Genomic DNA, 17,270 nt, shown 5'->3' with positions numbered 1-17,270 from the left:
ATGCTTATAGGTCTTTTGTGGTGATTTATTCTTATGTATAACAAAATAGGAAAGATATTTACCCTTTGTATCAATTGAAGAGGGATTTCTTTGAATAGGAGACGCTATTGTTTGTTGTTGAGAGTTTTCTGGTGGTGTGTTCAAACTGAAAACACCACGTGAAATATTCCAAAAATATAATCACAGGTAACAACAGTAAGCGGAAGTGTGGTGCGGTGAGTCAACCTAAAAATAAGTGCACGCACACACTGCCTCAGTCCCCTCTTTAGGTTTTTCCCTTGCAAAGTATTGAATCAGAATCCTGTTGAGTTTGCCTGCAGAAGAGCAGAGACCAATCAGAAAATGAGCGTAATAGAAATGTCATTAGTATTACAGTATTCGTTAAGCGCTTACTATGTGCCAAACACTGTTCTAAGCGCTGGACTCGGGAAAGAGAAGGCTGGGGAGAGGGCAGCCTGTGGCTGCCTGCTGAGGAGGAAGAGAAGAGATGGACACTGCACTGTGGTGGAGGTTGTCTTCTCTCTCAAACTTCTCTTGAAGAGTGAAGCACCTCAACGTGACCCAAACAGGAAGTTTGCTTGTAGAAAAGGAAAGATCAAACAGAAAGGTAGCACCGTGAGGTCAGGCAGGTGGAAATCCTTTGGAGCTTTCGGTTATTCAAGGGGCCCCACTGCCCCTCTCTACTAGAACAGTTGATGTCCCTCTCTACTAGAATAATCGGTGTCCTCCTACGTTTAGAACCGTTTAGAATTTAACTATCTGAGTGCATTAGGGTTCTTCAGTGGAAAACAAGAGAAGAGGAGGGAGGGAGAAGAGAGATTTTTTTTTTTGCCAGGAAAGGTATTGGCAATTCTGATTTCATGTGTAGGAAAGTGGAATTGTCAAGATTGCATTTTTAATAATAATAATAATAGAGATCTGATTTCTTTAAAATAATGCTCTTCCATGATGGAGCGGTGGTACCTTATACAGTTGGCACTGCTGAGCAATTTCCCTCACGACACCGGCAGCGGTGCCAACTTTTCGTGGCTGTGCTTGGCAAGGGTGAACGGGTTTTTAATGGGGATGGTGCTGGGAGGGAACAGGTTTCAAGGAACTAGTAGTCCAGAAAGCCTCTATTTTGGGTCTTTTCTGCCCCGAATGGAAACTCTTGGATCCTTTCCGGGACCAGGGATGAACAAGCCTGGGAATATATGAAAAAAAAAACCCTGTAGGAGCAATCATTCCTGTGGTCCCTACGAGGTGGGCAGCTATGGACACCACCGGCGAAATTCCATTACAAAGAACTTCACCACAGGCTTCTGTTGTGCAGTGTTTTCTGAGCTTGAGCCCCATTTAGACTCCTCCTGTCTTGATAACACTACTACAAATAATATTGATGACGATGGTATTTAAGCACTTACTAGGTGCACTGTTCTGCGCACAGGGGTAGGTATAAGATAGGTTGGACAAAGACCCTGTCCCACAGTGGGCTGACGGTCTAAGTGGGAGGGAGAATAGAGAGAATAACACCCCATTTTACAGATGAGGAAACGGAGGCCCAGAGAAGTGGTGACTTGCTCAAGGTCACCCCAGCAGGCAAGTGGCAGAGCCGACATTAGAACCCAGGTTTTCTGACTCCCAGACCCGTGGTCTTTCAGCTAGGCCGTGCTGCTCCCCGATCCTGATTTCTTGTTCCTTTCAATCCACTTGCCTTCTTTTACCCCCATCCCCCTCTCAGTGTGGATCTTTCCCTTGACCTGTCACATTCACGTTTCAGCTACGTGTGTCTCTTCTCTTTCCTGATTCCCCAGCCTCTTCTCTTCAGTGCCAGGTACCTCTCCTAGTGTTTCCTAAAGCAGGGAACCCCCCTGCTCTGTTTAATCTTCCCAATCCATTGCCTCATCTGGAAATTTAGAAACCTCTTAGCTGTACTGAGTCCTACCATCTACTTGGTTTATTCGGTTCGTCTCGTCCTTCTCGCCCTCCTCTAGCTGCAGCCAGTTTTGGAGGATGCTGAGCAAACTATCCTGACCCCAGCTCTTTGGGGAAGCAGTGTGACTAGTGGGAAGAGCCCAGTCCTGGGACCTGGGTTCTAATTCCACCTCCTCCACTTACCTGGTGTGTGATCTTGGGCAAGTCACTTAACTTCCCTGTGCCTCAGTTACCTCAACTGTAAAATTGGGATTAAATCCTCTTCCCTCCGATTTAGATTGTGAGCCCCATGGGGGACAGGGACTATGTCCAATCTGATTGTGTTCTATCTACCCCAGCACTTAGTTCAGTGTTTGGCACTTGCTTAACAAGTACCACAAAAAATAAAATAAAATAAAAAGCTACCCCGCGGAGCAGGAATGAACCAGAAAAGGGGTTCATTGTACTGGTATTTTTTTCAGTTTATTATATCATTTACAGAGTACTATTGCTTTGGATCCTCAGTCTTGCATTGCTGTAATTCTTTAAGAGATTTACCTGTATAACTATCTAATAGCTTGTTCCCTAATCCATAACAAATGGTGATTTTTCCAAAAGACCATTTTTAATAAATCTATCATAAAACGGATAGCACATAATGATCACTTTGCCCGCTACACTAACTTTGTGGATGTTTTTCAAAAGCCATTTCTCCGTGCGTAGGAGAACCCGAGTTGGTGTATTTTTGGTTAGTTTTGACTCGCAGTATTTATTTTTCTGAAGGCACAGAAGGAGCTCTTAGATGCAGAAATGGACTTCCACAAGAGACTATCTTCTGGAGAAGATACAACAGAATTAAGGAAGAAACTCAATCAATTGCAAGTTGAGGTGAGATGAGGGAGGGGTGGCCCATTTCTCTTGTAGGTGAAGTTTTTTCCCTTCTTCTAAGAGATAACGATAACACCGCACTTCTTCTTCGTTTGGAAACAGGCTGCCCGTTTAGGGATCTTACCCATAGGACGAGGAAAGGCCACGTCTTCCCAAGGCAGAGGACGCGGCCGAGGTCGCGGAGCCAGAGGGAGGGGCTCACTGAACCACATGGTGGTAGATCATCGCCCCAAAGCATTAACCATCGCGGGCTTCATCGAGGAGGAGAAAGATGAATTGCTACAGCACTTCTCAGTGAGTTTCTCGTATTTGATGAATAGCAGCTGGAATCTGCATTCCTTCAGACCTTTCTGTGGCTCGAAAAATGAGGAGACCCGCTCCGTTCGACATTTTATAGCCTACAGATAGAACAGTAGATGATTTCTTGAAATACCATAAATTCACTGGCGGTGACAAGGTCTTCCAGTGAGCATTTAGTTGTGCGTTGCCTTACACGAAACAGCCTTTATTTAATCTGTGCGGCAAGAGAAAGTAAAGCCGTTAAGTCCGAAGGGAACAAAATGACTTGCAGGGTTAAAATCTACAATTGTACCTAAGGAATTGTAGCCGGTTCTCCATAGGCGTTTCACTGTGTGTTGGGGATAGAACACAGTTGAGAAATAGAGGAACGTTCTCCTCCTGGAGAGAACACGATGAAAGCTGTAAGCTCCTCTCTGGACCGTAAACTCCCTTTCCGCTGTTCCGACACCATTTTTCTGCTGCTATGCTTCCAGCCGCCTTGCTTCCGACAGCCTCTTGAGAGACAGGGAGAAGAATTGTGACCCTATCAAAATGCTTTGTTGGCCAAATGAATGCTGTTCATCTTTAAAGTTCACATTCCGAATGATATTTAAATATTCAGCCACAATTCGCTTGCCGAATAAGTTTGGGGTCGAGGTAAAGGATTTGTCAACTTGTCCTGCAAAAGTAATGCTTTGCTGTGAATAGCAGGATTATCACCAATTTCCCCACCATTCATGCCACAAAGCTGCATATGCAGCAGATAGGGAAATTTGTTTGCAGCCTATACTGAATCCAGAGAACAATTAAAGACTGAATGTTTTCCATTTTTAGATCATAAAAGTATCCTCATTCTTCCTACCTTCATTCGGTTTTGAAACACCAAGTACCATTTAGAGTATGCGTGTAAATACAATTATAATTCAAGTTTGTGCACGTGGATTCAACTTGGGAATTAGTAATTAGGAATCATGAAACAAGGCCGACAGAAAGGGGAAACTAAGAACTAGTTTTGACGTAGCCTAAAATCAGGTTGTAATAGTAATGCTATTAAGGACTTATTTTGTGTAAAGCGCTAGGGTAGATAAAATGGTATTAGATCGGTACTTGAGGTTCCTGCTCCCAGACCTCATCGTATAATGTTTTCTTTGGAAAGAGGATGAAAATAGACAAGTATATATAAATATTCAAACTCAACATATTCATCACAGACTATGATGTCCAGTTTTTTCACGTTGCTGTGGTCACCAGTTGGACCTCCTCCTGAAGGCTATTTGAAATTTGTAATAATACTTAATTATATAAAGAATAAATGTGAACTTGGAAAGTAATTTGGATTTAATATTTTAAAAATAATCCTGAGGTTGTAGTTGCTGCCACAATAATTCTGCAGTATCCGTGGCTTATCTCAAATTAGCTATTGAGACTTGGGAGGGAAAAGAACATGTAATTCCAAAAATGTGTGAAGGTGTTGGAAGAATTATTTGTGTCTGGAGTATTTGGCATTTCAAAAGTTTTTGTTTTTGGTTTTTAGTTTTCATACAAATTTGAAGATGCCGTTGGCATTTGTACCCCATTCAGGAAATGTAATTTACTTCTGATTATAGCTACAATAAACCCTTCAAACTGCTAGCTCTTCATCTTTACCTTTCTCTTTTGTAGAAATTTGGTGATATTGAAGACCTACAAGAAGAGGAATCCCCTTTAAGTGTAGTTTTAACATTCAAGTCTCGGTCAGAAGCTGAAAATGTAAGTAGAAAAATAGAGCTTTGTGTGTTTGTTTTCATAGGGTGACCTAGATTATTCTTTGGATAGGAAAATTTAAGAAAACTTATATTAAAGGGAAGCTTTTTAAGGAAATATTTTATTGTCACAGAAATATTTTAGAACATTTTTTATATGTTCCAGAGTAATATAAAAGAGCATTAATATTTGTACCTGACCTTTTCAAATCAGGTCCAGTTAAACATGATTTTTTTTTCCCACTTATTGACATAGCTTAGTTTTATGAGTAGCAGCTATCTAGCCGATATGCTATAATATAAAAAATTTCTCCTTGCCCGGGTGATTTCACTAATTCTTCTCCATCCTCCATGTTGGATATTCTAGAACTTTATAAAAAGCCATCTGAATACCACTGATGTAATTACCGCAGACTTCTCAGATAGCAATCAGCCTTTTCTTACTGCTTTTCCATGTTGACTTGACCTGTTCTCATCTTCCATATGATGAAAAAAGTCCTTTAGCTTCCAGAATGGTTCGTCACTATTTCCCAAAAGGTCATGGAATGTATGGCATGAATGTAATTTTCCTCTTTATTCATCTGACCTACATTTTTATGAGACAACTAATGAGGAAGAGCATATCCTGAATTTAGTGGTCAGGGATGGTCTAAACTCTAATTTACTGTGGTTTGACTATCGCATGAATAGTGTTTTAAGGAATTTTAGTAATGGAAGAGCTGTGATTTGCTTATTGATTTTGCCACTGGTTACTAAATCAGCCATTAAAATTGGAAGAACTCCCTTGGATGCAGCGATTTAGTCTGCAACTTGTCTGTGAGGCAAGATCTAGAAGGGGGAGGCGAAGACTCCAAGTAATAGGCATCAGTCTTTCACTTTGAGAATTGAGGGGCTAAGAAGGGGACAGGGATTTTAAGTGGGGAGTCAATGGGAGCAGGAGGAAGGCTTCAAAGAGCTGACAAGCCAGAAAACCCCCATTTTGGATCCTTTGGATGGTTAATTCTCATGTCTTACCAGAGACTTGGGATGGCAAAGCCTGGGAGACAAGCTTGAACTGCTGCGGGGCCTTGGGAAGGAGTTGTCAACACCCCCATTACTCCATGAGGCTGACATCTACGGCTATGAGTTGCCTATTAATTTTGCTTTTAATAAGGGTGTTTATGTTGCAAAATGAGCTGGTTTCTCTGGGTATTTGTCAGAGTGATTGTCGAGTCTCTTTTTTTTAAAAAATTTTACTCTTTAGGAAAAGTGTAGCTTCTATAAATTCTCAGTCAACTTCTGGTGTTTGTTTACCAGAAGCTCACTGAGAATTTATAGAAACTGCAACTTTAAAGTTAAAAGATTTGAACGGATGGAGATAAAATTGTGAACTTTGCAGGAAGTGTAGATGCATAGTATGCAGTGTACAGACTGACCTGGGTTGTAGATTCAGACTAGAAACCGTTGTGATCCCCTCTTAAATGGAAAAAAAAAATACCAGGGCTTCAGCTGCAAAGACAAGTGGAACTGCAAGAGGACCGACTTTTTGAGGGCATTAAGGTTTCTCTGGCAAGTTCTTTATGCTTATTTAGGCATAGCCATTTCCCTGTACTATTGGCAATTACGCTGTGGTTGTACTCTTTGCGAAACACTGGAAATCTTCCAACTGGAGCGTCAGCTCTTGAGTTAACCGTTTTTCTGGCACACCCAGTAAGAAAGCAGTTTATAAAATGGGAAGCAGCGTGGCCTAGTGGATAAAGGATGGGCCTGGGAGTCAGAAGGACCTGAGTCCTAATCCCAGCTCTGCCAATGTGCTGCTGTGTGACCTTGGGGAAGTCACCTAACTTCTTCATGCTTCAGTTATATAATCTGTAAAATGGGGATTAAAGCTGTGAGTCCTATGTAGGCCGTGGACTTTGTCCAACCTGATTAGCTTTTGCGTACCCCAGCACTTACTACGTGCCAGGTATTATTCTAAGCCCTGAAGCAGATCTAGTGAAATTGAACGAGACACAGTCCCTATCTCACTTGGGGCTCAGAGACTAAAGGTTCCACATTTTAAAGATGAAGAAACTGAGGCCCAGAGCCGTTAAGTGACTTGCTCAAGGTCACAAGGCAGGAAACGGGCGGAGTAGGAATTAGAACCCAGGCCTCCCAACTCCCAGTTCTGTTCTCTTTCCATTAGGCCATACTGCTTCTCACTAAATGCTATGCCGCAGCACTAAGTGAGATTCATCGCGGGCCATTAACAGAAAGACGTGCAGTCTCCTTCAGCCGGGAGTTCCCTTCTCGACCTCCACACACATCTCAGACCACACTGAAAATGACGGGCTTGCCCGTTGTTCTCAGACAGAAGACTCTCACGATTGAGGAAAGAAGCTAGATCTGACTAATAATAGTAATGTTATTTGTTAAGCGCTTACTATGTGTCAAGTACTGTTGTAAGCGCTGGGGAAGATAGAAGGTAATCAGGTTGTCCCACATGGGGCTCACAGTCGTACTCCCCATTTTACCGATAAGGTAACTGAGACACAGAGAAGCTATGTGGCTTGCCCAAGGTCACCCAGCAGACAAGTGGCGGAGCCGGGATTAGAACCCACGTCCTCTGACTCCCAAACCTGGGACCTTGCAACTAGGCCGTGCTGCGTCTCCCCAGGCCGTGACTAGAAATCCCAGAGACTCGACCCCTCTCCTACCAGAAAGATCATTGCAGGAGTTCCCTCTGAATGTATCTTTCTCTGGCCGAGCTGTTCCTGGATCGTCACTTGTGTGCTCTGTGACCTCGGGCAAGTCACTTGACTTCTCTGTGCCTGGTTCCCTCATCTGTAAAGTGGGGATTAAGACTCTGAGCCTCATGTGGGAGATGGACTGTGTCCAACCTGAGTAGCTTATATCTATCCTGGCGCTTAGTATAGTGCCTGGCACATAGTGAGTGCTTAACAAACAACATAAAAAAAAGTGTGTCAGCAAGGGTTTAGAGCAGCGAAGCCCAGTTGATGTCACCTTTCTCTTTTGATGGCTACAACAAAAAATATGAAGAACATGAATCCCTTTATATGGCCTTCCCTTACAATGCGCTACCTTCTAAAATACTTTAAGGTGGAGGTAACTCATTTTTAAATTTAACTTTGAGACACCTAAATGTCTTAGTAAAGAGCACTGTACATTTAATCAAGAGGAAAATGGTACGTCTTTGAAGCGTAAATCAATCTTAAATATTAAAGAGTGAATACTCCACCTTTCAGGATTTAGTAAAGTTTTGGTTATAGGTAAATCTTTTTTTTTTTTTTGACTATTAATGCTAGTTAATGTCATATATATTTGCATCATTGTCCCTTTAAGGCACATTTCATTTTTGAAGGATAAGGAATTCATCTGTGTACATGTTTTGTTTTTTTCTAAAATACCTTCTAGGCTGCTAACCAAGGATCAAAATTCAAGGACCGTAGATTGCAGATATCATGGCATAAACCTAAGGTACCATCTGTATCCACAGAAACTGAGGAGGAGGAAGTCAAAGAAGAGGTAAAATTAGCCCCCCCCCCACCCTTTTCCATTCTTTAAGACAAAGATTATCCGTTTTGAATAGGAATGAAGCAGAATGTCATATAGTCTTGTAAAATTGGCTTCAGGTTTTTTTATTTTAAAGGAGTGGATTCATTTCAAAAAGAAATCATAAAATAAAGTGTATGTTTATTACCTATAAAAGTTAGGTAAGGATGTGCTATCCTTTCTAGAAGTGGTATAGACCTGTCCTAGATTCATAAATGTTTTTAAAATTTGAAATTAGAAATGAACCAGAAGGTGAATGTAGGCACCCCCTCCCCACAAAAGCTCTACACTTAACAACTTAACCGTTCTCTGCTCTAGAGCCAAGATTGTCTAATTGGAAGCTGTTGGAGGGGAAACGTACAGATTTGGTTAACAGTATAGAATGGTTCAGAGCTCTCTTGCCCCTACAGAGTGATGACACCCATAGCCAAGACTATTGGCTATGAATTTCATGTTTTTTCCCTGAAATCCAGCAAGCATTTGAAAATTAAGGACATATGCTTTGCTTTCCTTCTTTTAGATGTAACAGTGAAATTATTAACCCAAAGCTACCATTTTTTATTTTGTTTTTTCCTAGTTAATAGTAATTTTGAGAAGCAGTGTGGCCTAGTGGATAGAGCACGGAGTCAGAAGGACCTGGGTTCTAGTCATTCATTCAGTAGTGTTGATTGAGCGCTTACTATGTGCAGAGCACTGTACTAAGCGCTTGGGATGTACAGTTCGGCAACAGATAGAGACAATCCCTGCCCAATAATGGGCTCACAGTCTAATCCCACCTCTGCTGTGTGACCTTGGACAAATCACTTAGCTTCTGTGTGCCTCACTTACCTGATCTGTAAATTGGGGATTAAGACTGTGAGCCCCATGTGGGACAGGGACTATGTCCAACCTGTTTAGTTTGCGTGTACTCTGGCGTTCAGTACAGTGCCTGGCACATAGTCGGCGCTTAACAGATATCATAAAAAAAAGTTTTATTCATTATATTCATTCATTCATTCAATAGTATTTATTGAGCGCTTACTATGTGCAGAGCACTGTACTAAGCGCTTGGGATGAACAAGTCGGCAACAGATAGAGACAGTCCCTGCCGTTTGACGGGCTTACAGTCTAATCGGGGGAGACGGACAGACGAGAACAATGGCACTAAACAGCGTCAAGGGGAAGAACATCTCGTAAAAACCGATGGCAACTAAATAGAATCGAGGCGATGTACAATATTCATTTTGCAGTGTCTGTGTGATGGAAATTTCTTCCATTTACACGTCTAAAATCATTGCAGTGACGGTTGGGGGATGCTGTGGTTCAGGTTAGATTAGACCCTCATGGCCGAGCCTGGGCTTTGATAGGCTCAGGGCAGACTGGGTGGGGATGGGCTGGGCTTCTGGACCCGAACAGGGCTGAACTCACTAGCCTCTTTCCCCAGGATTAGGACCCTGATGGGACGTTTGTACCATCTCCCGGTCCCCCAGGTCCAGGGCCCATACTGGGAGAAGCAGCATAGCCTAGTGGATAGAGCATGGGCCTGGGAATCAGAAAGACCTGGGTTCTAATCCTGGCTCCACCGTGTGTCTCCTGTATGGCCTTGGGCAAGTCAGTTCTCCGGGCCTCAATTACCTCATCTGTAAAGTGGGGATTAAGACTGTGAGCCCCATGTGGGACAGGGACTGTGACCAACCTGTGTCCAACCTGATTCACTTGTGTCTGCCCCAGTGCTTAGAACAGCGTTTGACAAATTCCATCCTTGTTGTTATTTCCAGCCCCTTGGGATTTGGGCCCCTCTCCCCCTTCCATGCCCTATGTCGCCGGCATCCCGTCATACTTTTTAATAGCAAATTATACCTTCTCTTTCCTAGGAGACTGAAACCTCGGATTTGTTTTTGCACGATGACGACGACGAAGACGAAGATGAATATGAGTCTCGTTCTTGGCGAAGATGAAATCCGATGGGAGCTGTATAGTTTTAAGGATACTGTTTAGAAGAACATCTTTTTAAAATTATTTAAGGAGTCAATGAGCCAAATATTTCTTTTCTATTCAGAACACACAGATTTCAAAACAGCATGCTGCTGTTGAAACACATCTCATAACCACCTGTGATATTAAAGTAGCCAAAGGCCTAGTGACTTTCACGCAGCTCTGAAGAACCATGGGCGTGTTCTGGGTGTTTTCTAGAGCCTTCTTCACCCACACCATCTACTTTTGTTGCTATTGACTGTGGATTGTGATATAGATGACAGGGTGTTTGAAGTTTTATTTTATATTATAAACTATTGATAAAATGACATTAAATATCACAGTTGTCTGGAATCTCCTAATTCTCAGATTCAGTTTTAGTATGAAGGGGTCATCGCACTGTGGGAAATATTTTTGACTGAAACCCCTTTTTTTCGTTTCGAGATTCATCTTGAAAGCAAATTATAATTTGGGTTTTTTTTAACGAGGAGGAGCCTGACATGAATCAATCTGAATTTTTTTCAGGGTTTTTCTATGCACATAAATTGCACAATACGTGTATAATGCTCCACAGTACTCTTTCCATGTAAATCCACCGTATCCTATGTTTTTCTCAAAAATGTTGTGAAACTGATGATGGCGTCATTAGTATGTTTCCAGTCTTACATTGTTCATTCTTTCCGGAGCGTCTGTAAGTTCAGACTCAATTCAGTCATTTTGCATATAACTTTTTTTTAGACATGATTAAATCGCTCTGTTTTAACGTCCTCAAAATATAAAACACTGAACTACCGTTTTTGCTTGCTTTCCAACTCCTTTTCCTCTCTGCTGATCTCCGGTCTCTTTATCAGTAGGCCAGACTTGTACAGTAGTCAAAGATAGTAATTTCATCCACAAAAGCCGGGTCCCTTAATGAAATACTGAGCAGCACTTGGAGAACGGAGAAATACTTCCTAAATAGTGGATTTAGCTCCAGTTTTAGGCAGATTACTTTTCAAGTGCAGTTCTGCTTGGGGGAACCAGAAACATCCATGAGAGATTCCAAGTCGCCCCCCCACCACCGTCCTAAATTTAGACCGTGGCGGGGAGATGGGGGCCGGAGATGGGAAGCGTCAGTAGGAAATGGAGTACGTGTGGTAATAGAAATGGGAAGTAATAGTTGGGTTTTGATCATAGGACCATTCATAACTTTGTGGCTTTCGCTGTCCATGAGCTTAAATGTCCCGTTCAATAAACAGTTTTCTCTCTTAGGTAAATTTATCCAGTAGACTCTATCCGCTAAGTAACTGTATTTGTAAATTTACTGTCTCTGTGTTCTGAGTGCTGAGTGGCAGAATAGAAGAAAACCAATACACTGTACCAACCACTGAGGAAATGAAATATGATCAGCGTAGATATAGAGTGTCTGTTTCGAGTGTGTTCACGCGTTTATTCATATTTTCACACCTTCATTAGTGTGCCGTGAAAATTTTTAAAACTTATTTTCAGAGGATGCTTTGTGTTGACATGCATTCAGAGTGTGTGTTTTTTGAAAATCTGGGGTTACAGATAGAACAGTCGAGCAAGAAACGTAAAAACCGTGAGAGGTCTGGATTTACTTAGCGTCGTGAAGTTAAATCCTAAATTTAGTTGGTCCTTTCTCCTTTACCGCTTTCCTAAGGCAAAACCAGATTTGCTTTTTATTTCCTTTCCAACTAAGAACTCCTCTTTCTAGGTTAGGGCTGGCTTCTAACTAACACTGAGGCTAAAATGAACTTTTGAAGGGAGAAAAAGCACTAGAGTGGCGAACCTAGAAGAATCAAATCTTGCTCCTCTCCCATCACCTCTAATAACATTTTCTTTACGTCTGAGGCTCAGTCAGTATATATTTTGAAAGATCCATTGTTTTGAGTCCTGACTGTTCAAAAACGATAGAGGGAACAAAGGATTTATATATTTTTTGTACAAAGTTTTTTCTTAAAATGTATAATTTTGTAAATAATTTGGTTTTTTGTGTACTAAAACTACCAGCGTATAGATTTCAATAAGAATCGTTGTATTTTTGTATTTGGAAACTGAATTACAGTAAATGAATGGAGCTGTAAGAGAAGTTTTGGTAGACTGACAGTTCGGCAAAGTGGGATTCCTTTTCATATGATTTTTTTAGACCTCTAGTTCAGAGAGTGAGGAGCTGAGGGACCTATCCAAATTTGGGATTTTGTTTCTTGTGAGAGACAAAAGAAAGGAAGAGGAGAGCGTTAGGTTGAAGGGCAGATAAACGTTTTTCTTTAGTAAAGTACAAAATCCTCCCATAAACACATGTCACGGGATCCTGGCGACACTATATGAAGACTCGAGGCGTCTTAAATGTAATTCTGAGAGCTTCAAACCTCAACTGAGTTCAGCAGCAGGCTATCGATACTAGAGAATGCAGGTGATTGGATTTGTTAGAGCTCGTTTTTATTCTGTTATTTTAGAAGCCAAAGCTAAGATTTTTTTTTTTCTGTACTTTGTTGTTTACGTCTTAGGATTTATTTTTAAAGCAGGCAAAGAACATCAGCTCGGTTTTATTTTTTTCTCGCTTTTATGAAACTGTCCACCACCCCGGAAGTATATTTGGTTCTTCATAATTAGCATTCCAGTCAATTAAAAAAATGAAATATTACCACCCCAAGCCGTTTGCCTACACTATCTGCCGATGTTAAAACCCAGGGGTCACTTTCAACTTCCTCATGTTATGACTTGATCTTCTTAGCTGTGAAAATATTTCCTAAATTTGAAATGTCCAGTTAAGGTGAGAGAGATCCACACTCATGGATTGTTATTAAAGAAAAAAAAAATCATGTGAAAAGGAATAGTGGTTCCTCAATGTATAGTATGCCTGTATTATAGTTTTTACAAAATTGTGAACTTGTGTAATAGTATTATAGGAGATATTGTTGAATTTCTAACTGTTTATACATTTAAATTCATATATGTAATGTTTGTTTTACTGATTACAATCTGAATTTCTAAGAAGCATGTTGACTTTTGCAATAAAGATATAATATGGAATGGTTCAAGATTTAAAAAAAAAAAGAAAAAGGTAAAAATGTTGCAAATTAAAAATAATTTGAAAATTTACGAACCATTCCAAAAATTATAACAATCACCAAAAGAGCTGCAATACTTGTTTGGTCTGTAAAGAGAGAAAGAGAGAGAGCGCATGAGAGAGAGAGAGAGAGAGAGAGAGAGTGCTTGAGAGAGGTGCGGAGGGAGGGTTTTGGGGGAGACAGCTTTTCACGCAAGACAGGGAAAGGGAACATGCGTTATAAAACAGCTATTAATTAATAGAATGAACTTTTAACAGTTTTTCCAGTTTTCAGGTGCAATCGTAGAAGCTCTTTTTAGAGTATATGCAAATCTATATTTTATAAGATAGAAGTAAATATCCAAAATGAAAACACAGTATTCAAGGAATCTTGTCAAATTGTGAAAAGGTAAATAGGGATTCATTTTAAGAGATTTCCAGTATTCACATCAACAGTTAGGATGTTTCCTGCCTCAGAGTTAGTGTTTCCAGGAGGATATCATGAACTTCTTTTTCAAGTTTGGTAAGATTCCAAATGTTTTATTCTCTTTAAACTGGCACCGATGGCAACGAAACGGTAGAAGCAGTGCAAAGGTTAATGGAGATGGGATTGCATCTTTCCCACTTGAAAATGTTCCGAAGTTTCAGAGAAATGCACTGGTTTTAAAAAGTCATTCTTTGAGCTTTGTGATTGATTTGTAATGAGAGAACATTTAAGAACTGCCCTGAACATCAGTTTATTTTCATAAAATTTGAATATGAATTGGCAAGTGATAATTATACAAATGATTGAGAGAGTTTTTTGATCAACCCATAATTTGTTGGATGAAAACTATTTTCCTAATGCTTGCGATTTTGCAAATGCGTTCCACACGTTTGTCAGTGGCAAAGCCAGGGAAGTTTGTATGGAGGGTCTTTCTGAATTTTAACTTAATTCCCCTCTGGAAGGTCAGATCAATTCAGGTACATAGTGATGTGTTAAACCCGTCTCAGGAGAACAAAAGAATGGCTGTCTTTCCGGATCAAAAATGCTAATGATGGAATTTTTTATTGGTGTGTGCATGCATGTTCAGTAAGACTGATGAGTAACCAACTGTTCCTCTCAGTGTTTGTGGAAGTTTGTTTTTCTGTGCTCTTAATTACTTATAGTTCCTGGTGCCATATTCTTTCTCTTGTCAAGATCGTCTCAAAACCTCTCTCATAAGAGTAACCCCATATCCAACTGCTGAACCCAAGAAGATCGATCTATTGTGTCACGCGTTGTTATGCCTCTGAGACTTAACTTCCTCTTCTCCTTAAAGCGTTTTTCCCCCTCTATCCTGTTTCATCCTCATTTCAACTCACCATCCTGCCTGCCATCCTTCCTCCTCAAAAGTCCTTCCTAGAGAAGGAGTGATGGGACGAACGGTCCTTCAGTGTTTGAGGTCGCATTTGGCATTTGCCAACCCCCCTTGCCGCTTTCTGTTGAAACCAGGGAGAATGTGTGAAACTGCTCTGGAAGTTGGTGTGGCTTTCGGAAGATTCATGCCCGAGCTATCTTGTTGCCATTTTGGTGGAACACACCGTCGGTCTCCCCGAAATGCATTAGTCTTCTCGATTCAGATTTTTATCACGTTTATCCCTGCGTCATGGGGCAGGGCTGCCTACATCTTGCATTTAGTGACAGCATTCAACTCTTGTTCGCAAATGGAATTCCTTAGTCCCTTGTAAGACTTCAGGAGCAAGATGATACAAACCTGTTTTCCGCAAACTATCTGTAGAACTAGATTCTGAAAAGCATTTTGATTAGACCGTAAGCGCATCATTGGGCAGGGATTGTCTCTATCTGTTGCCAAAGTGTACATTCCAAGCACTTAGTACAGTGCTCTGCACATAGTAAGCGCTCAATAGATACTATTGAATGAATGAAAAACAGTTCTTGATCGTCCACCTTCAATCTTGGATATATGTTTCCAGAGCCCAGTCATCTGCCTTTGGGAACTCCAGTTTGAATGGTTCGAGAATTTTGATTATGCACCCAGCCGTGCAAATTTGAAAGTCTCTCTGACCTCAGCTTCCAGATGCTCTGTTATGTCCTTGAATTTGGCTGCGGTGACAGGTCCAGCCCACGCTTCTGCAGGGTTATGCTTAAGTGGTGGAGACAGAGCTCCGTTAAATGAAGAGCCATAAACCAGAATCGTAATCTGGCTGAGAGCTGCAGAGCAAAAAAAAAGAATTCCTTTATGCAGAATGGTGAGATGTTCCATGGTGGAGGCGGCATGGAGCGATTAACAAAAGATAGGGCAGCAAAATAATAATAATGAAGCTTATGCCACCCGACGTCACTGCAAGCCACACAGTGAAGAAGAGCCACAGTTCATTCATTCAATAGTATTTATTGAGCACTTACTATGTGCAGAGCACTGTACTAAGCTCTTGGAATGTACAAATCGGGAGCAGAGACAGTCACTGCCCTTTGACGGGCTTACCAGTCTAATCGGGGGAGACAGACAGACAAGAACAATAGCAATAAATAGAATCAAGGGGATGAACATCTCACTAAAACAATAGCAAATAAATAGAATCAAGGTGATGTACGTCTCATTAACAAAATAAATAGGGTAATGAAAATATATACAGTTGAGTGGACGAGTGCAGTGCTGAGGGGAGGGGAAGGGAGAGGGGGAGGAGCAGAGGGAAAGGGGGGAAAAGAGGGCTTAGCTGAGCCAACTCTGGCCTAGACGTTGAAAATGCAGCAGAATTGTGAACGGCTATATCGGGGGATATATTTCCTCAAGACTAATGTATCTAAATTATGCCCTGAACACTGAATTCTTATTGTGTTGCCTTGTGCCCATTAGGGTACAGTGTTTCTTGGAAATTTGTAAGGAGTGAAGGAGTAAGGTGGAAAAGCCGTAGGCCAAAAGATCCATCTATCTATCCATACATTCATTCAAGCATATTTGGTGAGCCCTTGCTGTACTGTGTAGTAAGTGTTTGGGAGAGTACAGTATGATAGACACATTCCCTGCCCACGACGAGCTCGTGCTCTAAAGTCCAGCGATCTATCATCTCATTAGAAACTCCTGAAGCCATCAGAGACTTTCGGCAGTTGCTCTGCCCCTATGCTATTGATAAATCTAGCCGTGACAGTTTGTGGGTGGTGGTCGTCTTTTTGCTTTTCCCTTCACTTTTGCAAGGAAATGGAAAAGACCTTCCGGTCCCATCCTTAGAAAAGCGCTGCTGTGTGTCATGCTTGATGACTTGAAAATGGGTCACGGTGTCTGATGGCGCACGGTGTCTGATATGCTGCTGAGGTTTCAGATAGTCCTTTTTATGGACGCAGACAACACCTGTATTCTTTACGAGCCATCTTGGGTCTGAATGTGCCCCAAGAGGCTCACACAGAGGCGAAGAGCGCAAGGTTCAGCGCGAACCATCGCCGCTACTGCCAAGAAAGATTTCAAGCACAGGTCGCGCTGGGCATTAGGATGTACCTTTCTGCTCTTAACAATTGGTGTCTGAGCAGTGTTAACCTAAATGGCAAACTTTCCCGAGTTCCAAACTTTCATGGAACCGATGTGTAAGAAGCAATGTGGCCTAGTGGGTAGAGCACGGGCCCGAGAGTCAGAAGAACCTGGGTTCTAATCCTAGCTCTGCCACTTGTCTGATGTGTGACCTTAGGCAAGTCAGTTCAATTCTCTGGCCCTCAGTTACCTCATCTGTAAAATGGGGATTTTAATTGTGAGCCCCATGTGGGACAGGGCTTTGTCCAATCTGATTATCTTATGTCCCCCCCAGTGTTTAGAACAGTGCTTGGCACATAGTAAGGACATCACAAATACCATAAAAAAAGATTTTCAGATGTATTCTAATGAATACACCCACAAAATCAATAGCATCTTCTTCCAAATGAAGCATAACTCGGTAGCAGTGTCTAAATTAAGAATCAATTC

The 17,270-nt window shown here is 41.5% G+C and overlaps 1 protein-coding gene across 3 annotated transcripts in view; it reads left to right on the top strand.

Moving 5' to 3' along the window:
- RBM27 (RNA binding motif protein 27) overlaps positions 1 to 13,422 on the top strand; it is a 71,833-nt gene extending 58,411 nt beyond the window's left edge. For all 3 annotated transcript variants that reach the window (XM_029051058.2, XM_029051059.2, XM_029051060.2), the window contains 5 exons: positions 2,677 to 2,781; positions 2,884 to 3,075; positions 4,723 to 4,809; positions 8,196 to 8,306; positions 10,187 to 13,422. In XM_029051058.2, the coding sequence (XP_028906891.1) occupies positions 2,677 to 2,781; positions 2,884 to 3,075; positions 4,723 to 4,809; positions 8,196 to 8,306; positions 10,187 to 10,270 (579 nt within the window). In that variant the 3' untranslated portion in view covers positions 10,271 to 13,422. The remainder of the gene's footprint in view (positions 1 to 2,676; positions 2,782 to 2,883; positions 3,076 to 4,722; positions 4,810 to 8,195; positions 8,307 to 10,186) is intronic.
- Positions 13,423 to 17,270: the final 3,848 nt, after the last annotated feature.

The sequence above is a fragment of the Ornithorhynchus anatinus genome, chromosome X1, assembly GCF_004115215.2.
Source record: "Ornithorhynchus anatinus isolate Pmale09 chromosome X1, mOrnAna1.pri.v4, whole genome shotgun sequence".
Classification (NCBI taxonomy): Eukaryota; Metazoa; Chordata; class Mammalia; order Monotremata; family Ornithorhynchidae; genus Ornithorhynchus; species Ornithorhynchus anatinus.
This window is presented reverse-complemented; position numbering and strand designations above follow the sequence as displayed.